Raw genomic sequence first — 24,026 nt, forward strand, 5'->3', positions numbered from 1 at the left:
AACCCCTTCGTTCAGAGGAACGGACATGCCGGTTTCCCGCGCATGCGCAGTGCATGCAAGAAACCGGCACTTCCATCGGGTCCACGCGTGAGTACCCCGTGCGTGCTCACGCGTTAGGACCCGAATTTCTGGGCCATCAATATTAACCAAAACCACAGCAAGGAATAAAATAAAGAGCAGGCACAGGCAAAACCTTATCTTAGATTGTTAGCTGAAGCAAACTTACATCCAGAACCAAAATCCTTTCTCTTTTTTTTTGCAATCTAGATTAAACTTTGCTCTAGATTGAAGTTTTCTGTACTGATTGCAAAATGAACACTGATGGAAGACCTTCACTTCTGATGGAGTTGGCATTGCAGAAGGTGATATGCGTCTTTAAACTTAAACAATCACAGTGAAATGTAGTGTCCAACTGTTACTAATGGATTAGAATTATGTTGAGATAAACATTGAAATTAAAATCAGTAAAACAAGGAGTAAGTGACATCAATGGATGAGAGTAAAAAGTAAATATTGTTAAGAGAATAACATGGAAGCAAAATTGTTTATGCTTTGAAATCCTTTTTCACTACTCTTTGCTATTTGTGTAGGTCACATTTAACAACAATGGATCTTCAACAACAACCTGTATTTACATGACATCTTTAATGTACAGATATATCCCAAAGCACTTCTCAAGTGAGAGTCGAGCTGGAATGAGCAAGGAGTATGGGAAGGTGGCTGAAGGCAAAGTTGTAGGTTTTAAGGGGGTGTTTGAAGGTGGTGAAGATGAGGGATGTTGGGAGAGAATTCCAGAGTGATAGAGTGAGAGTTGGGGGAGGAATATACAGCAATCTGGAATCATAAGATGGGACATAGGATTTCACCTCTGCACTTTTTAAAAATCAATTCATCCTTTACTCAGAGTGATAGATTCACACAGCCTTTGAAATCAGTACCCTTCTCTGATTTCCACAAAAAATAGAACTTGCTGCCCTCCTAATCATCTGCAAAGGCCTTTATCAGGGATTTAGTTCATGTTCCTAGAACAACAATGATGCTTATGAATGAGATCATAAAACCTCAGTTCCTTTCAGCTCTTTCATAGTTCACCTGGGATAAACATCAATGTACATTCTTTTGCATGAATAAATAGAAAATTATTATTTATTTCAGCAGCAATGTGGTGTTATACAGAACTTTGTTGCTGATTTATTATTCCTTGCTTTGTCATTGTTTTTGTCAATCACTTCCAGATCAGTATGGAAATGGAGTTGTTTATAATAAAGATCCAGCCATTGTATTATTTGTTGTTGTCTTTCCACCCCCTCCTCCTCCCCATAACTTTGAGCCCAGTACCAAGATAACTCAGGCTATTGCATATTCTGATACCCAGGCCTCATTGCTGCTGAATCCACCATCCTCCACACACAACAAATTGTACAATCCCCTTTGGATGTGATTCCTTCCTCTAGCAGTACAGCTACCATAAGGGAGTCACAATCAGGAATGCCATGAGATAGAATACAAGAGTCATAATGGACTAAAATACACAAACACAACAAGAGACATTTATTGAAATTTTTCACAATAAATTAATTTGTACTTACCTTAGGGCACTTGTGTCATTGACTGGTATTCTGGTCATGGAAAGGATTGTTGGTCAGTACTCTATGTAATGGGTCATAGTAGGTCCCCTTTATTTGTTAACTACAGTACATGTAAATGGCATGTAGGTATAACAAGAATTGGTGATCTTGGGCAGTTATACTTAACATAGCCAAAGATAGATAATTGATGGCAGTTCAACTGGCAAGAGTGATGTATCATTAAAATGCTGTTCATTGAGATTGCTCTTGCCGAACAAAACTACAGTTCAGACTTTTGCAATTAATTGAAAATTACCAGGGCTTAGATGTGTTGCCCAGATGGATATCCCACAACAAAGAATTTACAAGCTTTCGGTAGCTCTACAATGTGACTTCCAGAAAATCCCAAAGAAGATTAAAAAACCACCTTAAAATGTAAGAGTAGTTTGTTGCTTCAACATTAAGGTGATCTGAATTGCCCAGGAATAATGCTTCTGGTGACAAAATACTTAGATTCAACATGTGACTTGGTCATCTTGAATCTGTCATCCTACCAATTACTTAGGAGTAACATTAGCTTTTGGTTTCAATGGGTACCATTGAGCTACCATCACTCTGATGTATGTAACCAACTGTGAAATTCCAGGTGAGAACTTTGAAAAAAATCAGGCACACAAATCATAAGCACTTCTAAATCTTTGTTTCAGAAAACTAAACTTTTCTCTATTAAGTGCTTGAATCATACTGGGCTTAGGCTGAAAATCCCAGATTTTTCCATTCTTTCCTCAATGTGACTCTTTTTTGCATTGCTTCATGGGCTTGAAGGATTCCATTGTTTCTTGGAGACGTGTAAAAGTTGTGACTGAGCCAGTATCCTTTCCTGGGGGTGAGGCACAACTGGCTTTTCACTTCCTTTGTTGAAGCATCGTCCTTATCTCATGTACATCCTCCAATAAACAAACACATCCTCCAATAAACAAACACAATTGCATTCATGTACTTTCACCTTCAAACATTTGTTCAGTGAAATTAGATTTTCATCCAAGTATGACAGTACAGATACAAGATTTTTATAATAACTAAAAATGGCAGACTTACTAACCTGGAAATCTTGCAACCTCATTACAAGAATCTTGTGAGAGGGTCAAAATTATTTATGCCAAAAGATCAAAATTGAAAGTGCTGAGGAGGAAAACCTAGTGGCTGATTTAAAATATTATGCAAATCTTTGCCACGTCACATAGGAGGGCTGGTTGTATAAGGTCATCTTGCTTTGATGGAAAGGTGATTGAACATTTCAGTGATGATGCTGTGGTGGAAAACTAATTGGAGAGATTCAAACAGGGAATTGCGGGAGAAATGGGCAGCAAGGACTTTGTAGAGGAAAGAGAGGTTGTGTTTAGTCGGAATGAAATCAAGGGAGCAGCATGTGGGTCTTTTGACCGAGATGACATCGGAGAGGGTACGGGGGAGAGAAATGGAAGTTTAAGGCTAGGGTAAGTTTGGGGCCTGGGGAAAGGTTTGGCTTGGTGGGCAAGTGGAAGGGGGAAGTAGCAGAGGCAACTTAGTGGATGGTCTCTACCTTGGTGACAAAAAGGTCCATGAGCACCTCACACTTCTTGTTTGGAAGTGGAAGGGAGGTTTAAGAGACAGTTGGTAGTGGAGAAATGAAGCCTGGCTTGGTTGACAGGCTGATCCTAGAGTTGTGGGCAGTTTTGGCAGGACAGAGTGAGGCCTAAAGCACTTGATGTGATCCAGTCACGTCTGGTGATGGATGGCTACACCAGTTGCGTGCTAGATATGCACAAATCTGTGCCCTTTGTACTTGAGCAAACGAAGATGGGGAGTTGGGGTCATACCAGGGGGGAATAACCAGGGTGGGAGACAGTGAAAGTTTTGATGGAAGGACATCAAAGGTGGACGTGAGGGAGCAGATGAACAAATTAACTCCTGCAGAGGTTTCATGGCAAATGGAGAGTCAAAGGCTAGACAGTTGGGAATATGGAAAGAGTAGTTGCAAGCTACTTAGGAGAGGATACCAAAGGAAATAGGATTTGAAGTGACTTAGGGATATGGATGGTAAGGGATACAAGGAGGTGGTTGGAGTTGACCTCATCAGTATTGAGACCATGGGAGCAGAGACGCCATCTGAGATGCATGGTCATAGGGCTAGCCATAAATATAAGTAGAAGAGGTGCAGGAGAAGAATGAGGAGGCACAAGTACTCAGAACAAACAATCCCAATGTGTTTAAGTGTGCAGAGAACTGAATAAATAAACTTATCATTGACTTTATCTTCCCAATCAAGATCTTGCAGGACACACAGTGCCCAGACTGAATTCGCCTACGACCTGCGACCAAATGCTGGAACAGGAAATCCAATCGCAGGTCATGGTGACGTCACAAATATGACATAACATTGGGCTGGATTTTACGGTAGAAATAATGGTAAGGCTAACGATACTCACTGTTATTAACATGTAAATCGGACAGCAACTTCCAGCAACTGCATATTCAGAGTTAAATGCGTAAATCAGGAAGTTGCTGTCCGAGGTGTCCTGCTCCTCCAGAAGCCTCAGTATAACGGTATCTCGCTGAGCAACTCACCATTGAAAGACATGGAATGGCGTGAAGATGCTGTACTTCCTGATACACTAAATTCGCCAGAAAAAGTTAGGGGTTGTCCATTCCAGTGTAAGTACGCTTTTAACGGCATGATAAATCTTAATTACTGCCAAACAACCTCTCTGGCACTGAAAATTAATTGTTGGTATGAAGTCTCATTCCTTCAGATTTTAATTATTGCTGGAGATTTAAAAAACATTTTTTTTTAAACTTTTTTTTAACCTTTTTCTTTGTCTCCTTCATCTCGCTTGCTTAATCCGATCTTTCTTTCCCTCTTATGCTTTCTGTACCTGATTTGACATTGAATTCGTTATTCTAACTTACACTTCCTGGTTCAGACTGTGCTGCTCATTAACCACATCTTCAATCTAATGAGATACACAGTTGCTTGCCCTGTTCACACAGTCTCAGATGCCCTGTAGAGGGCACTGTGCTTTTTGGCTAGTTGGCTGAAACATAGAAGATAGGAGCAGGAATAGGCCATTCGGCCCCTTGAGCCTGCTCCGCCATTCAATGAGATCATGGCTGATCATCCAAACTCGGTACCCTGTCCCTGCCTTCTCCCCATATCCCTTGATCCCTTTCGCCTTAAGAAATATATCTAACTCCTTCTTGAATATATTTAATGACTTGGCCTCAACTGCCTTCTGTGGTAGAGGAACTTCCAGTGCAAAAGCCCATAAAAAGTCAATGGGCAAGTAAATGTAAATTGCCACTGACCGCAAAATCCAGCCCCTAGTACAATTGCATTCCAATGCCCGCTTCAGGTGCAGCGCTGTGGATGCCTTCTGAAATCAGGACAAGACCTTTGGGAGCAGAGTTGTGCCTCCTAGGCAGGTGCTTCTGGGGTGCTACGCCCAGGAAAATTGGCTCTTGTATCTGGACTGAAGTTAGACAGTTCCTTCACTGTGTCAGACTCAGTAACTCATCCTACTTAGAGTTACTGTACCTAACCCCCTAAATTTTCCACTGCTGTCTGCAATATCATTGTGTCAAAAATGACATTCAAGTTATTTTCCATCCTGTGTGTCTGTATAAAAAGGCTCAGATGATCAGAATTCCTTCACCAAATTATGCTGTTGTTTCAGTACCTCTGAATTCTCCTGTACAGCAGGAATCAGGCCTTTACAACTGCTACATATTAATGTCTCCAGCACTTTGTTTGTTAAAGCAGAAGTCAGGAGCACTTCTCCAACCAAAGCAGAATGAAAATGGGTACATATGCAACCTGCAGCTGGGCTTGAATGCTTGATTTAAAAGGATGTATCTTTCTTATACAAATACTGTGAATGTCTTGCTCTCTAGGGAGCCCTGGTGTTTGCACGTTCCATGTTTCTGCAGACTGTGTTTTAGTTACATGGCCTTAAGTTTATCGCAAGATACTTTTGATCCAAGTAGTCTGGGTTGAGTGGATTGCCCAGGAATTTCTAAAATGTAAGCCAACACCAAAAGTCAGATTTTTAATGATTAAGTTACATTATTTTCCACATACTCATGTCTCAATGGGCGTTAATTAACAAGGTGACTAAGGTTTTTAACTGAATTTTCATTAGCAGTAAAGAAAACCTTAGAAGTCAAAATGCAATACCTGTACAATGCTCCGTCCAACTTCCAGCTTGCATCCTGTCCAATTTTGGACTTGGCAAAGGGTTCAATCCTAGGTGGGCTTCCACATAAAAAATCCCAAAGAGCAAAAAAGTGCTTTCCTACTGTTTATTAATCATAACTAGGACTTTTTCCACAAAAAAGAGTAAAATTTCAAAATATATAATCTCAGAAAGAAATACTCTACCATATACATAATATAGATGAAGTCATCTCATACAAAATAATTTACCTTCATGAAGTACATTAGCTACCAAACACAATAAAAATTACAATCTTTATCTATCAGTTTTGTTTGTTGAGGTACCATCTGCACGTTTAATCTGAAATGGGTCAGATTATTGGGGGGAAAAAAGATCTTTAAAGAACGGTACAGGGAGACTGAATGACGACAGAAGTTCAAAGACATCATCTACAAAGACTGGCTGGAGACAGACACCATTTCCATAGCAACAGGTAGATGTGCTTCCGTATTCAAATACTGCTCAAACTATGAACAAGTATTATTAATTAATTTATATTATTATGCTGTAGAACTTTTTAAAAACATTGAGTGTTTGGAGCGATCAGAAGTCAACTAACAGAATAAAGCTCTGTTATTATCTAGATAAAGCACATCTGGCTTCAGCCAGTCTGAACTGGTTTTCTATCGATATACCACCACCACTTGGCAGCTAAACCTATGCATCATGAATATCCTATACAAAGTTGGCAAAATGTTACATTGCAATTTGTGACAAAGAAGCCATAGCAGTCTCTTTAATTCATCTTACCCAAGAGCGTCAAGACGCCCGGTCCTTTTTTAAAGAAAGGACCAAAAAAAAGCAATAAATTCAGGACTGCGTCACCTTGCATGAAGATTAAACAGTCTGTACACAGTTATAAAAACCTAACCATATATTCATTTATATGAAAACTTCAATTACAGCCAAACTAGCATTCAATGTAAACATAAAATAAATCTGATTTATGCTATCCTGGCCTTGATCACAAGGGATAGGATATTTGCCAAGATTTTTTTGTCCACAAAAAACTAAGGCTTACATTTAAAGCTGTGATCCCTTTTTTGTTGACCTTTGTAGCCTAGTTTCAAATCTACCACAAATTGTATTGCACACAATTTTCTCACCTGCCCACCCCCCAACATACAAATTAACCATGCTCACCCCTCAAACCCTTTAAGGACTTTCTGTATCTTAATCAGAAAAGCCATCATTGTTGTTTCCCCCCCCCTCAATTATTTGAAAGAGTACTGCAAACGTTTTCATTCAGCACCGAGAATCCATGTCCTGTGGTTTTATTTCCCCCCTGGTTTTATGCCATGGTCATGCACAGGATTTGAAAGCTGCAAAGTGAACTTAGTCCCCAAAGGGTATTGATCCCAGAAGTTTCTTAGAGAAACTTTATTCTGTCGATGGTTGATATGCTGCCCCAAAATAGTGTGCTTGGGTGTTCATAGCCATCTTGTTTTCATAATTATGTACTCTTGGTATTTCTTTTTCAAATGACAATTTCTTTCATCCTATGTATATACAAACATTTGGTATCGATTCGATTTGATTTTTGTTTTTAAACTTCTGTTTTTTTGAAGGCTACTTTTCTTCACATTTAAACTTGACTAATCAGTTTTACCCAGAAACAAATCTGTGCCTGCCCACTGGCGCCAGGGAGAGAGAGACCTGCATGTAATCACTCAGCTGAAGTGATCCTGATAACTGTGACTCATGTAGATATAATTTACACATATTTGTAACAAAATATATTTTCCTTTTCCATTTACTTTCTAACTGCAGGCTGGAAGATTCCATTAAATTTTGTTTGAAGTTCAGCCAAATTAAGTCAGATGTCTGTTGAGTTGAAGCGGTAGAGTTCAGTGAGTTACAGCAAGAATCCAAATATACTTCAGCAGTTTGAGGTTTTTATTTAAGATTAACTCCTATATTACTGAAGCAGCACAATGGAGCATATTTTGGGTGTTAATCCCAAATTTCATGTGTAACTATCATCTGTGACTCTGCTGAAATGTTTGGACTGACCTATTTCCAGCTGGGGGAGGAAGGTTCAGAGAACACTGGGCCTTAGGCTTCATTATTGAATTTGCTCCACCGTTTAATGCGGACAAGTGATTCAAGTGAGGCAAGCTGAATAGCGTCCCCTGAGCTAGAATAGTTCAGCAGTGTTCCATCGGGTGGCCTGACCAAAACTGGATATATTTTGCCAACTGCAACAAATGAGTCTCTGACTTTTTCTTAAAGTTCCTTGAATGTACTAGGCCACCCAATAGATTTGATTTTCAGTAGTTTTGAAATCAAGACTAGGCAGAACTACAAAAAGGGATACTAATCTGCAAAAATGCAATATCTGGTTTATACAGTGGTTGTTAATGAAACCATGGATCTGTCCTTACGCAGAATAGAGGGTCACCTGTACAACTGGGGATGCAGAATGAATAGCAATGATGCACTAGCAGAATACACTATGCACCGTTGCTAAAATAGTGGCCAAGGAAATGTCATACAAATGTGGTAATGCATTCGTATAGTAAAAATCACATAGCACCATTCATCCCGTTGGTGTTGAGGGCTCTAGCTATATGTCAACTTTTAAAAGATTTATTGCGCATATATTAGCACACACCATTAAGCAATTTGGCAGACATCTAACAGATGGAGCATTACACCTGAGAACTGGTAAGCTAGCCTCACACTTTTGTGATGTCATTGGGGTCATCTCCCTCATTTAAGGGGTTCCTGCCTCTCTACAAACAGTGGCAAAACCACCTTCTTGTTTGGGAACAGAGAAGACCTTTGCATCATTTTAAAAAAAAAGTCTCTTTAAAGAATAGCATCAAGAGTGACATTTTGAACAGGTTGCATCACTACAGCAACTTCAAGCACTGTCACTCTGAAATACATTGAAAACGAAGGTAAAGATTTTTATGGACATCAGTGGATTCAAAAGGAGTGAAAAATCAGTTACTGCAGGTTACCACGTTTATCTCCAATCCGACAGGGTCAAAACTAACCAGCTCAAGACAAAGTAGCTTCTACTTCTTATCCTCACCCACATGCACTAAAACTAACTTCATGAGATGCAATTATCTATAACCCTGAGCTAAAATTACTCAAGCACTACAGGAATATTCCCTGCAAAAGAATTTGTTGAATTGCGATGGCCCAGTGAGTAAATACACTGCTCAGCACGTTACTGAGCCACAAACTAGGATATTTCCAGGTGTGATCCAGCATCTGTGCTGAGGTGTCAGCCGTGGCTCTGTGGTGGCACCGTCACTGACGGAGTGCTGCACTGGTGGAGGTGCAGTCTTTCGGCTCAGACGTTAAACTGAGACTCCGTCTGCCCGCTGGAGGTGGGCGTACAAGATCCCATGGCACTATTCGAATTTGAGCAGGGGAGTTCTCCTGGTGTCCTGGCCAACATTTATCGCTCAACCAACACGAAATCAGATGATCTGGTCATTTATTTCATTGCTGTTTGTGGGAGCTTGCTGTGCGCATATTGGCTGCTGCGTTTCCAACATTACAACAGCGGCTACACTTCAAAAGTACTTCATTGGCTGTAAAGCATTTTGGAATGTCCTGAGGTCATGAAAGGTGCTATATAAATGCAAGTCTTTCTGTTTTCTTTGAGTTAGCGGCTTGCAGCCAGTTTGGTGAGTTGTGGGAGGTGTTACTGTTGGTCTTTGTAGCCTGGGCGGTTTCTGCTCTTAAGCCATTAGCTAGAATTACAATTTACAGCACAGAAACATGCCATTCGGCCCAAGTGGTCTACGCTGGTGTTTATGCTCCACACAAGCCTCCTCCTAGCCTACTTTATTTAACCCCATCAGCATAACCTTCTATTCCTTTCTTCCTCATGTACGTATCTAGCTTCCCATTAATTGCATTGTGTATATATGGTGCTCAGGAGGCATAAGTAGTCACTGGGGAAAGGTACAGGAGAGTTGCTTGTATCCATGGAACTGGACCTCAACTTGGATCAGTGCTTTAAGAGGGAAGAAAATGGGAGGGAAAAAAATTTGATGTATATATTTAAAATTATTTTGGTATTACATATTTAGCCTTTTAATTGACCAAAATCTTTTTCACCTTCACAAATTAGACACCCAATGGCTCGCTAAAAAGACAAAAAAACGCGAATGCCAGCAGCTATGTCAGAGCAAAATCTTACTTCCAGTCAGTAAATTGTACTGACCTTCATACCAGGGACAACAAGGGAAGCTGCAGTAAAGTGGGCATGTCAACAGCAATTATTGTTAAAGTAAACCACCCTGGGGTCAGCATAGCCACCTCTGTGGGCCTGTACTGTGCTACGTGCTTCTGGTTACAACTAAGCCATTTTGAAACACAGGCTATTTCTCCCTAATAAGAAACCAGAAGAGGAAAGGGAGTGGGAGGAAGGTAAGGGAACGAGGAAATTGCTGCAGTATGTATTCAGTCGACACTGTGATATAAAGAGCAGCAGACATATTTAACTTCTTCCCATCAGGATGTTACTCAAGTCCATACCAAACAGATTCTGTACAATCACATTGACTCAGTATGAAGGTCAGATTGTTAGTCAAGACTACTGTACCTCCAATAAATGCATGGCATAACACTGGGGTTGACACCTTGAACTGATTGAACCTACTTTGTTTTTCTATTCTTACAGTTCTAGTTTTACATTACACATTTCTACATATTATATTAAACTTTAGCTGAACTAGTAGAAACAAATAAATAAATTAAGTACCAACATCAAGACAATTAAAATCTTTATTCTGGTGCTATTTTTGCACTTATTGGATGTATGACTCTAAGGTCAATTTCTTAATTAACCGTAGCTCTAGCTCCAGATATGATCTAGATTTATGTTCGATTTGGGGGAGGCGGTGGCGTAGTGGTTATGTCACTAGACTAGTAAGCCAGAGGCTCAGTCAAATGTTCTGAGGATATGGGTTCAAATCCAATTCTGGAATTAAATGTTAGTCTTAGTAATGGCGACCATGATACCATTGTCGATTGTTGCAAAAACCCATCTGGTTCACTAATGTCCTTTAGGGAAGGAAATCTGCCGTCCTTACCTGGTCTGGCCTACATGTGACTCCAGACCCACAGCAATGTGGTTGACTCTTAATGCCCTCTGAAATGGCCTAGCAAGCCACTCAGTTGTAAACAACCGCTACGAAAAACAATAAGAATAAAACCGGACAGACCACCCGGCATCGACCTCGGCACCGGAAACAACAACAGCAAACCCAGCCCTGTCGACCCTGCAAAGTCCTCCTTACCAACATCTGGGGGCTTGTGTCAAAATTGGGAGAGCTGTCCCACAGACTAGTCAAGCAACAACCTGACATAATTACCGAATCATACCTTACAATCAATGTCCCAGACACCACCATCACCATCCCTGGGCATGTCCTGTCCCACCGGCAGGACAGAACCACCAGAGGTGGTGGCACCGTGGTATACAGTCGGGAGGGAGTAGCCCTGGGAGTCCTCAACATTGACTCAGGACCCCATGAGGTCTCATGGCATCAAGTCAAACATGGGCAAGGAAACCTCCTGCTGATTACCACCTACCGCCCTCCCTCAGCTGATGAATCAGTACTCCTTCATGTTGAACACCAATTGGAAGAAGCACTGAGAGTAGCAAGGGCACAAAATGTCCTCTGGGTGGGGGACTTCAATGTCCATCACCAAGAGTGGCTCGGTAACACCACAACTGACCGAGCTGGCTGAGTCCTAAAGGACATAGCTGCCAGACTGGGTCTGCGACAGGTGGTGAGGGAACCAACAAGAGGGAAAAACCTACTTGATCTCATCCTCACCAAATCTACCTGTTGCAGATGCATCTGTCCATGACAGCATTGGTGGAAGTGACCACTGCACAGTCCTTGTGGAGACGAAGTCCCGTCTTCATGTTGAGGATACCCTCCACCGTGTTGTGTGGCACTACCACCGTGCTAAATGGGACAGATTTCAAACCGATCTGGCAACTCAAAACTGGGCATCCATGAGGCGCTGTGGGCCATCAGCAGCAGCAGAATTGTATTCAACCACAATCTGTAACCTCATGGCCCGGCATATCCCTCACTCTACCATTACCATCAAGCCGGGAGATCAACCCTGGTTTAACGAAGAGTGCAGGAGAGCATGCCGGGAACAGCACCAGACATACTGAAAAATGAGGTGTCAACCTGGTGAGGCTACAACACAGGACTACTTGCATGCCAAACAACAGAAGCAACATGCGATAGACAGAGCTAAGCGATCTCACAACCATCGGATCAAATCAAAGCTCTGCAGTCCTGCCACATCCAGTCATGAGTGGTGGTGGATAATTAAACAGTTAACAGGAGGAGGAGGCTCCAAAAATATCCCCATCCTCAATGATGGTGGAGCCCAGCACGTGAGTGCAAAAGACAAGGCTGAAGCATTTGCAACTATCTTCAGCCAGAAGTGCCGAGTGGATGATCCATCTCGGCCTCCTCCTGAGGTCCCCAGCATCACAGATGCCAGTCTTCAGCCCATTCAATTCACTCCACGTGATGTCAAGAAATGGCTGAAGACATTGGATACTGCAAAGGCTATGGGCCCTGACAACATTCCGGCAATAGTACTGAAGACTTGTGCTCCAGAACTAGCTGCGCCCCTAGCCAAGCTGTTCCAGTACAGCTACAACACTGGCATCTACCCGGCAATGTGGAAAATTGCCCAAGTATGTCCTGTCTACAAAAAGCAGGACAAATCCGACCCGGCCAATTACCGTCCCATCAGTCTACTCTCAATCATCAGCAGTGATGGAAGGTGTCGTCGACAGTGCTATCAAGCGGCACTTACTCAGCAATAACCTGCTAACTGACGCCCAGTTTGGGTTCCGCCAGGGCCACTCAGCTCCTGACCTCATTACAGCCTTGGTCCAAACATGGACAAAAGAGCTGAACTCAAGAGGTGAGGTGAGAGTGACTGCCCTTGACATCAAGGCAGCATTTGATCGAGTGTGGCATCAAGGAGCGGGTAGCAAAACTGAAGTCAATGGGAATCAAGGGGAAAACTCTCCATTGGTTGGAATCATACCTAGCACAAAGGAAGTTGGCTGTGGTTGTTGGAGGTCATTCATCTCAATCACATGACATCACTGCAGGAGTTCCTCAGGGCAGCATCCTAGGCCCAACCATCTTCAGCTGTTTCATCAATGACCTTCCCTCCATCATAAGGTCAGAAGTGGGGATGTTCGCTGATGATTGCACACTGTTCAGCACCATTTGAGACTCGTCAGATACTGACGCAGTCCGTGTCCATATGCAGCAAGACCTGGACAACATTCAGACTTGGGCTGACAAGTGGCAAGTAACATTCACACCACAAGTGCCAGGCAATGACCATCTCCAACAAGCGAGGCTCTAACCATCTCCCCTTGACATTCAATGGCATTACCATCGCTGAATCCCCCACTATCAACATCCTGGGGGTTACCATTGATCAGAAACTGAACTGGACCAGCCATATAAATACTGTGGCTACAAGAGCAGGCCAGAGGCTGGGAATTCTGCGGCGAGTGTCTCACCTCCTGGCTCCCCAAAGCCTTTCCACCATCTACAAGGCACAAGTCAGGAGTGTGATGGAATACTCTCCACTTGCCTGGATGAGTGCGGCTCCAACAACACTCAAGAAGCTCGACACCATTCAGGATAAAGCAGCCCGCTTGATTGGTACTCCATCCACCACCTTCAACATTCACTCCCTCCACCACCGGCGCACTGTGGCTGCAGTGTGTACCATCTACAAGATGCACTGCAGCAACTCGCCAAAGCTCCTTCAACAGCACCTTCCAAACCCGCGACCTCTACCACTTAGAAGGACAAGGGCAGCAGACGCATGGGAACATCACCACCTACAAGTTCCCCTCCAAGCCACATACCATCCTGACTTGGACCTGTATCGCCGTTCCTTCACTGTCGCTGGGCCAAAATCCTGGAACTCCCTTCCTAACAGCATTGTGGGTGTACCTACACCATATGGACTGCAGTGGTTCAAGAAGGCGGCTCACCACCATCTTCTCAAGGGCAATTAGGGATGGGCACTAAATGCAGGCCTAGCCAGCGACGCCCACATCCCATCAATGAATAAAAAAAAGTCTGTCACAATGCATCGCTGCTATTTTGGGAAAAAATGAAACAGGTAAAATTCATACATTTGTGACAGATGCTGAGGTAAATGGTAGCACCAGTACTGCCCCAGGTGAGACCAGCTAACTCAGCACACGGCATGAAACCTGGCACCAACACATCTATATGGCTCAGAGTCAAGTCACATAGGCATTAAGTCCCTGAACAACTGGAGGAGCTCTTTCATTGGCAAAAGTGGAAAAGAAAAAGGATTTAAATATAACTAGCCATCCACTAAAAATATCTGGTCAATATGAAGTTGTTGTCTGGGTTTCAGCCCAAGAATAATTGACTAAAGTGAAAATTTTATTTTAACTCTAAGTCATTGGTAAGTGTTTTTAGGACAGTGTAAAATATATGGCATCTTTCCTTCAAAATAACCTTGATATGTAGGAGAGGGTTCAGAGAAAAGCAACAAATATGATACTAAGATTCAAAATTAAATTTGTAGTCATTGGAAAATAGATCAACCCTGATAAAATAATTTAAAATGACAAGGCCTGAATAAGATTGATGTAACCAGGGTGAACTGGCTCCCCTGAAAGGGTGTGGATTCTCATGGGGGAGAAAAAAAGTGAGGGATTGGGCAGGGGGGGGGGGGGGCACCAATAATACACACTATGGAACAATTCACGGGGACGCTTGGAAAATCTCCAGATTTCCCTATGGCCAGTCCACACTTAGACGTAACTATATTACAGATTCACAAAACATATGTCAAGCCTCAAAACCACAGAATGGAAAAATATTTTCCCATGCAGGGCAGTAGGTTTCTGGAATAGGACTAATTACTTCCGGTGAGAGCCTGTGCTGACTAGTACCTTTATAAAAAGAGTTAGGTGAATGTTTGGCTAGGAATAGGATTTGAAGATTAAGTAGATACCATAGATGATCAAATACAATGTAGAAGACTATGGTTTCAGACATGCTGTGACCATGGGAATATCACTTTGGAAAAGTCCAGGTTTAGTAAAATTGTTGGACAAAGTTCTAGAGTTTCACTAAATTGCCTCGTGCAGGAGTCAGTGAATATTTCCCACAGAATTCTCTTCTTGGAAGTTTTACCCACTCCTTTCAGTCTATTAAATAATTTGAAGTGCAGACCAACCAAGAGTTGCTGCAAGGAATGGTCTCGATCGACTGGGCTTCTTTTCCTGTTGCATAATTGATGTTCTTTAAGCTTAGTGTGTGAGCATTTGAGCTCATCTTTACAATCTTACTGCTCTTGTGTGTTTACAAAGTGGGGGAGCAGGTACTGTGATGAAGGACAGTTAATTATTGGCTAAAATGATCATTGTTTTCAAAGTACACTTATCAACATTGAAACCTCAAATTAAAAAAAAGGAAAAACATTAATAAATGTGACAATTTAGGGACCTGCAGATATTGAAGAAAACTTCTGGTGATTAAGCAACTCAAACCTGCCCAGATCATTTTTGTTGAATTTCTGTACCTACTGGTAATCTTCAGAGCATAGAGTTATCAGGAGATATCGAAGGTTCAGTGAAGATTTACTTTTTGAGGTGCTGCTAATAAAGCCTGAAGAGTAACTATTATTGGTACACTATTACTTTATTAAATTGTGTATTATTGTTTATGCATTATTGATAGGACATTACAAGATTACAGTTCTTGTTGTCACATTATAAAAGGAAAATGCAGCATTGGAGACGAGACCAGCAATAATGATTCAAAATTTTGGTTGGGGGGGGGGGGGGGGGCGGGGGTGGGAGTGAACTATCAGGAAAGGTTTGATAAGCTCTACAGCCTGGAGAGAAGATAATTGAAGAGGAATATCACTGAAGGCTTAGTTAAGGGAAATCCTAAACATTACTTTAAAATAAGGTAGGATAGTAGGACCAGAGATCATCATAAATATAAACTAGTGAAAAATGTGTTTAAAACAGCTAGCAGAGGGGTCTTCACACAAAGGGTGATAAATGTTTGGAATAACCTACTGGGCAGAGTAGTAGAGATGCAACCTTTGGGGTATTTAAAATGTAGTTGTTTGCTGGGATGGGAAAATTCTCTAACCTAATTACTTTATACACTTCAACTTCTTAATGATCTTTTCTCCAGGCTATAGAGACTGAACACCTTGTACCTTTCCCATAGCTCTGCCCTTGTGCAAGTTTATTGAGACTCGAGCATTGGAAAAAATAATGAGAAGATCGTTCTTGTAGCATGGCAACCAGGACTATAATACTAGATGGATTTTCATCCCGGACTTGGTTATGATTCTTCTAGACTTTCTTCCTAAATGATCCCAGAACTTTAGCTAATATTTATTTATCAAATAGCTTTATTTGTTTCCCTCCTCAGAGTGCTTACTGGTTTGCCTCAGAGCCTAATTTGGCTAGAAGTGAAGGCCAATGACACCATTAGAATCTGTCCAACAGTAGATGTGCTATCATAAAGCCAGGTTACACTAAGTCAGTATTTCGCTCTGTCTGATATGGAGTGTTAGAACACAATGAGCTGTATCACTCTGAAATACTAGTTCCCAACTGAGGCAGGTAGGTTAGCCTGTGGAGTGAAAAATCAGGACACATGGTGAACTTTCTGCCTTTTATTAAAGTCTATTTTTAAACATAAAATCTAGTACACACCCAGAAATGGCACATTAAAGATTTGGGATTGCCAACTGGAATTTTGATAGTGAGTATTAACCTGTATTGAAGAGTGTTCAGAGGAATTGGAGGTACTTTCTTTGAATATAAAGGGTGGAAGTTTAAAGGATTGGGGTGGCCACCATATGTTTTTAAGCTTCCCCAAACTAAGGTGAGAACAAGCATTATGAAACTAGAGGGTAAGTTTTCTGAATGTGCAACTCCTGATGCAGAACTTCACCCAGCAGGAGTCAATATCAACATAAATCATGAATCTTTTGTCCATTAAAATGAATGGATGAAAAATCATGGTCTGTATGTTTGCACTTTCCCAATATGCACTCCGATGAGATGAGGTTCCATCTCAGGAATATGCAATCGGAAAACTTACCCTTTCCATACCAAATTTAATGAAACCACAACTAGACTGAGTGAGTCAATGCAGTGAGTGAAAAAATAAGTACAGCATAGGAGAATGGGTAATGCAGCGAGTTAAATGTTGGTCCTTCATCTCTAGATCCTGGGTTCATGTAAAGTCCAGAGCGATGAGATAAATGTCTCCCTTATCTGCTCGCTTAAAGGTCCAATGTGAGGCAAGTTTAGGCAGTCTTGATCCAGTTGCTATTGACATGGGACCATAGCACATAACTGCCCATATGAGACATCACATTGGCAATCTCAGAACGTCCACGACATGGACTCCTTCAGTGAGTGTGTCAATGTGATTCCACAAATTATGGCAATTTTCTGCTGTGGTCACACTGGTGCAGTTGAGGGTGTTCTTCTAAGGTTGGAGCTGAGGCACGTTGATTTACCTGGCACCTAACCAGACTATACCTGACCAGTAACTTGATGGTACCAGACAATGGATGCCCAAAATGAAAAGCATTCCATTCCTCGGCACTAAAACCCTCACCATGATGAGCACAAAATTCACAAATAAAAAGTGGAAAAAGGAGGTACAATAATGATGATCTCTACCTCAGATTCCAGGCTGTTTGAAAAGTTGCTTTGTAAGTAGGTCTGTAATAGTAGCCAGGCAAAGAGTATTCAACGTGCCCACTTTTCCTTTTCTTGGCCTCTGCCTGTCACCTCCCTATAATCGCATGACTCAATGTCTGCAGAACTGTAGATGCGACCCCATGTCCTAGCACCTCCTATAATTCTCCAGTCTTTATTTTCGTTGTACTGATAGGATATCTAATGTGGATGACATACCTCCTTTCTGTGGTCTTAAGTTGAAATTAACCATTCATTGGCTCATTACAAGATGTAATACTAAGTAAGAGGCCACATTATCATACAAGTCTCAAGTACCCTTGGTTGCAAAACTGTGCCTCAGCCTAAATCTACCCCTATTAGTCACTTTGACAACAGATAAATCAGACAAGGGAATTCTTAATTTTTCAAGAACTCTGGATCTGTGTTCAATGACCTTAAGGCCCCCACCCCCAATTGAACTGTGCCAAATATCCCAATTGGGGCCATTATGTTTACTGCAAAACAATGTTATTTTACATGTACCTGATAACGCAAAACTGCACAGGATTTGCATGGAAGTGATCTACAGTGTTACTTTACAGGACATTCATAGGAATTTTAATACAATATTTTACAATTGCTATCAGTTGCCTTTTGGAATTCTAGGCCAATACTGTGTGCAACACTATAGGATTTTCTGCATGGAAATCCTTTGGGATTTTTGCTTGTTCCAGTATAGTAGTTATGTAAGCCCTGGATAAAGAAGGACCAAGTTAAAATACTGTGTAAACCAGACATTGCCCACTTAAAAACCACCTCTAAAAACCCAAAATCCAGTAATATCTTATTTTTCATAACCAAATCTGTGCAGTTTAAAAAGTGCAGAGAAAATCACCCACGCATTAAGGGCATGGCTGAGTACTTTTTTGTGTGCACAAAAACACACTTGATATAGTTACAGACACACAAACACACACACGGAGACATACACAGATTTTAAGTTCCTGTATTTCTCGTTCTTCCCTCCCCCCTCACTACGTTGACTGAGAGAAGTGAAACGGGTGTCTTTAGACTCGCTAGCATCGACACCTGCACCGGAAAACTACAAATGTCAGCTTATTCCGAAAAAAAATACAAGTTATTTTTCCGATGCAGCAACCTCCTTTACTGGAAGAACGGTTTGCTTTTTTTGTCACAGGAAAATAAAAACTAAATCTAAGCCACGTGACAACTGGCAACAGACTCCTCAGACACAGAGAATGAATTGTGCCACTACCAAAATATGTGGGTTCTTTTAGGGGGGGGGGGGGGGGGGGGGGAGGGGAGGGAAGGGGAGTTGAAGCACTAGGTGGATATGACCTTTTGACTAAAAAAAATGTTCCTGGCAGCTCAATGCTATACAGTCCATGGCATATGGATTGGCTGCTGGGCTCCCAGAGTGTTGGCTGAGTGATCCATGACTTCAGTCCACGTGCTTCATTGTGCATACTTAAAATGTCAAGGTTAATCAGATGTTTTCTCTTCTTATGTCTGTTGTTTTCCCCTCTCTTTTGATTTAGTGAATAATCATGCCTTGAGTTGATGCCACTGAGCCACAGCATGTCGTGGCCTCCCAATCATATCCTTCCAATGCTTGACTTCTCCAGGCCCACTCTTCCAAGACAAGTATATCTGGGGGAGACAGAAAGCATGAACCAATTAGATATTGTTAAACAGCAAGTCATTATTTTGTTTAAATGTGATTCCTATTTTCTGAAAACATCTTCCCCACTCAGCTCCTACATGCTGTGTTCCTTCTACTTGAGGCAGGAGTAGGGCAGTCCCAAAGCAACCACCATTGATGTTTCTTGATTGAAGGAAGGACTAGCAGTGGCCCTGTAAGGTATTCTCTCTCTTTCAACCTCCTCCTACTAAAGAAATACAAGATAAAATGATCCATCTCTGCCTGATTACGAGCCAGTGACAATCAGACAGGTACATTCAAAAGACATGCAAGGCTGCGATTCACATTCAGGAAGCTCATTTTGTGGAGGAAAGTGCTGCTTAGTTCTAAAATGTTAGTTATTAAGCCCTATGAGTATAAAGTGTACACTAAGTAGTTTAATGAGAAACAAGACAAATGTGGTATTGTGAGTTTAATGGAAGATATACATCAATACTAAGTTAGTCCATTTGGTGGCGTGCTGGCCAGCCTTCCACAGAATTTGGGGTCAGATCTTGCATATTTTAAACTTGGTGGAATAAAACCAAAGTTATTTGAATAACCATGTGTCCTGGTTATTTTCCACTGAACATATAAAATTATGCCTTTGCTTAATTGTAATGTTAAATACATTTCTGTACATGCCTCTTTTCTCACTAAACCAAAAGTTGAACTTTCAAAAATTACATGTCTTTTTAAAAGCCAAAGATCTAGTATAAGAGATTGCTTTCCCTCCTATATGATAAAATATGACTTTCAACTCTTTTGTGCAGACTTCTCATCTCTCCTGCATTTGATGGGAAGCCATAATTTCCTACCCTCCCATGAGTTTCATCATCACCTAGCTGCATACTCTCGCTCCATAAAGGGCTTTCAATATTGCTATGAATGCTAGGATTGTCCACCTCCATATTTGTTTCATAAGTGCCACTCTTGGCTCAGCTGTCGCAATCTTGCCTGAGTCAGAAGGTTGTGGGTTTGACTCACTCCAAAGACTTGAGCACATAATCTAAACTGACACATAAGAAGTAGGAGCAGGAGTAGGCTATACGGCCCCTCGGGTCTCAGTGCAATACTGAGGAGCAATGTTCCTGCTAAGGTGCATGGGCCCCAAAGGTCCCCACGCAAGCATTTCACCAGCTTCTACATTGTAAATACCGCGCATGCGCAGAAATTTAAAGAGACCGTGTATTAAAAGAAACAGACCGTACAGCTTACAGGGAACATTGCTGAGGAAGTGCTGCTTTTCGGATGCCCTCTCCAGGTGGGAATAAAAGATCCCATGGCACTATTGAAAGAAGAGCAGGGCAGTTCTCCTTGCTAATATTTATCCCTCAATCAACATCACTGAAATAGATTATCCAGTCATTATCTCATTGCTGTTTTTGGGACTTTGCTGTGTGAAACTGGCACACAGTGTAGGCGATAGAGGGGCTAGGTCAGCGGAAACTAGTGCAGGATAGGGTATGGGCAGCAACTTTATGGATAATTTGAAGTTTACTGATGGTGGAGGATGGGAGGCTGACCAGGATAACATTGGAATCGGTGAGTCTGGAGGTGACAAAGGCATGGATAAGAGTTTCAGTGACAGATGGGTTGAGGCAAGGTGGAGGTGGAATTAGGTGGTCTTTGCCATGTGAAATATGTGGGTTTGGAAGCTTAGCCTGGAGTTGAATAGGATGTCAAGATTGCAAATAGTCTGGTTCAGCCTAAGACACTGACTGAGGAGGGGAATGGAATCAGTCTTCCCAATATTGAACTGGAGCTAATGGCGGTTCATCCGAGACTGGACGTTGGACAAGTAATCTGACAACACAGAGAGGTTGAGAGAGGTGGTGGAGAAGTAGACCTGTCATCAGTGTACATGTAGAAGATGATCCAAGTCTTTGAATGATGTCACAAAGGGGCAGCACGTAAATGAGGAAGAGGTGGGGGCCAAGGACAAATCCATGGAGGAGTCCAGAGGTAACAGTGAGGGGATGGAAACAGAAGCCAATGCCTGACATTCTCTGACTACCATTGTATAAGAACATAAGAATTAGGAACAGGAGTAGGCCATACGGCCCTTTGAGCCTGCTCCGCCATTCAATAAGATCATGGTTGATCTTTGACCGCAACTCCACTTTCCTGCCCAATATCCATGTCCCTTGATTTCCCTAGAGTCCAAAAATCTATCTAGCTTAACCTTGAATATATACTCAACAATTCAGCATCCACAGCCCTTTGGGGTAGAGAATTCCACAGATTCTCAACCCTCAGTGAAGAAATTCCTCATCTCAGCCTTAAATGGCCAACCCCTTATCCTGAGACTATGCCCCTAGTTCTAGACTCTCTAGCCAGGGAAAACGACGTCTCGGCAGCTATCCTGTCAATCCCCCTCAGAATCTTATCTGTTTCAATCATATCACCTCTCATTCTTCTAAACTCCAGAGTTCAATCCTCATCCCAGGAATCAATCTAGTGAATGTTCATTGCACTGCCTCTAAAGGCAAGTATATCCTTCCTCAGATAAGGAGACCAAAACTATGCACAGTACTCCAAGTGTGGCCTCATCAAAGCCCTGTATAATTGTAGCAAGACTTCCTTACTCTTGTACTGCAACTCTCTTGCAATCCCCCCCCCCCCAACATGCCATTTGCATTATAAAGCACTGGTTAGGCCACAACTGGAGTATTGCATCCAGTTCTGGTCACCACACTTTAGGAAGGATGTGAAGGCCCTTGAGAGGGTGCAGAGGAGATTTACCAGAATGGTTCTGGGGATGGGGGATCTTAGCTACAAGGACAGGTTGGAGAAGCTGGATTTGTTTTCATTAGAGCAAAGGAGGTTGAGGGGTGATTTGATAGAGGTGTACAAGATTATGACGGGTTTCGATAGGCTAGACAGGGAAAGGCTGTTCCCACTAGTTGATGGTACAAGGATAGGGGACACAGATTTAAGGTTTTGGGCGTAAGATACAGGGGGAATGTGAGGAAAACTTTTTTACGCAGCGAGTGGTGAGTTCCTGGAACTCTCTGCCAACAGAAGTGGTGGAAGCGGACACACTCAATGTTTTCAAGGGGAGACTTGATAGGCATTTGAGGGAAATAAACTTGCAGGGCTGCAGGGGAATGGGACTGACTGGATTGCTCTAGAGAGAGCCGGCACAGACTCGATGAGCCAAATGGCCTCCTTCTGTGCCATTATGACTATGCTTTCCTAATTGCTTGCTGTACCTCCATGCTAACTTTCTGTGTTTCCTGTACGAGGACATCTAGATCTCTCTGCACACCAACATTTAATAGTTTCTTATTTAAAAAATATTCTGTTTTTCTATCCTTCCTACCAAAGTGAATAACCTCACATTTCCCCACATTATATTCCATCTGCCTCCTTATTGCCCACTCACTTAACCTGTCTATATCCCTTTGCAGGCTCTTTGTGTCCTCCTCACAGCTTGCTTTCCCACCTAGCTCTGTATCGTCAATAAACTTGGATACATTACACAGTCCCTTCATCCAAGTCATTAATAAAAATTGTAGCTGAGGCCCAAGCACTGATCCTTGCAGCACCCCACTAGTTACAGCCTGCCAACCTGAAAATGACCCATTTATTCCTATACTCGGTATTCTGTCTGTTAACTAATCCTCTATCTGTGCTAATGGCCCAGAAATTCGGGTCCCCACGGGTGAGTATGCGCTGTGTACTCACCCGTAGGGCCAACGGAAGTTCCGGTTTTGCACATGCACCACGTGTGCGCTGGAAACCGGAACCTCCGTTCTTTTGAAGGGGTTCGAAGGCCAAACGTGTGCACCGGAGAGGCAGCGCATAGACCTGGAACTTCCGCTTTTTTCACAGGTTTTTCAGTGCGGGCAAGTCCCTAGCAGCTGCGCGTGGAAAAAGCAGGTGCAAGGCCTGCTTTTAACATGGTAAGAGGTGAAGTAAGTAAAATTAAAACATTTTTTCCACAGGTTTATCATTTTAAAATACTTTAAAGAATGGTAAATTTATTTTTAGCCCCGTTAAAAACTTTAATTAATTTTTTCAAAAATTTTAATTTTTGTTTAAAATAGTTAATTTATGTAATTTATAGTTATTTTTAAAATGTGATTTAAAAAAATGTATTTGAAGTTTTACTTAGGTTTTGGGGCCGCTCTCTATTCATAGATTTGACAGGTCTTCCTATCAAATCTATGAATGGAGATTCCCTGCTCCGATTGGCTCCCCATGGCCCACGTGATCCCAGGGACGCTGCGAACTAGTTGCCCCTCTGGGATACGCGTGCACTGCGCACCGGCAGCTGGAGCAGGCTCAGGATCGGAATTCCACGTGGGCCCACAGCACAACAGCAGGCGCGCTATGTAAGTGCAGGTCGGGGGCTTGCGCCCGTGGGAAGCCTCCGACCCGAATTTCTGGGTCAATATATTACTCCAAACTGTATGAGACCATATCTTGCATAACAACCTTTTATGTGGCACCTTATCGAATGCCTTTTGGAAATCCAAATATACTACATCCACTGGTTCCCCCTTTATTTACCCTACTAACTACATCCTCAAAAAACTCTAATAAATTTGTCAAACACAATTTCGCTGTCATAAAACAATGTCGACTCTGCCTAATCATATGATTTTCTAAGTACCCTGTTACCACTTCCTTAATAATGGATTCCAGCATTTTCCCAACGACTGAAGGCAGGCTAACTGTCCTGTAGTTCCCCATTTTCTCTTTCCCTCATTTCTTGAATAGCAGGGTTACATTTGCTATCTTCCAATCTGGTGGGA

The 24,026-nt window shown here is 42.1% G+C and overlaps 1 protein-coding gene across 3 annotated transcripts in view; it reads right to left on the reverse strand.

The window, feature by feature from the left end:
• Positions 1-16,525: 16,525 nt before the first annotated feature.
• The window catches only part of LOC147106719 (synaptotagmin-7-like), an 890,706-nt gene continuing 883,205 nt past the window's right edge, over positions 16,526-24,026 (reverse strand). For all 3 annotated transcript variants that reach the window (XM_086007776.1, XM_086007777.1, XM_086007775.1), the window contains one exon: positions 16,526-19,232. In XM_086007776.1, coding sequence (XP_085863902.1) covers positions 19,178-19,232 — 55 coding nt within the window. In that variant the 3' untranslated portion in view covers positions 16,526-19,177. The remainder of the gene's footprint in view (positions 19,233-24,026) is intronic.

The sequence above is a fragment of the Somniosus microcephalus genome, chromosome 15 (assembly GCF_052327205.1).
Source record: "Somniosus microcephalus isolate GS21.2 chromosome 15, FLI_Smic_1.0, whole genome shotgun sequence".
Taxonomy (NCBI): domain Eukaryota; kingdom Metazoa; phylum Chordata; class Chondrichthyes; order Squaliformes; family Somniosidae; genus Somniosus; species Somniosus microcephalus.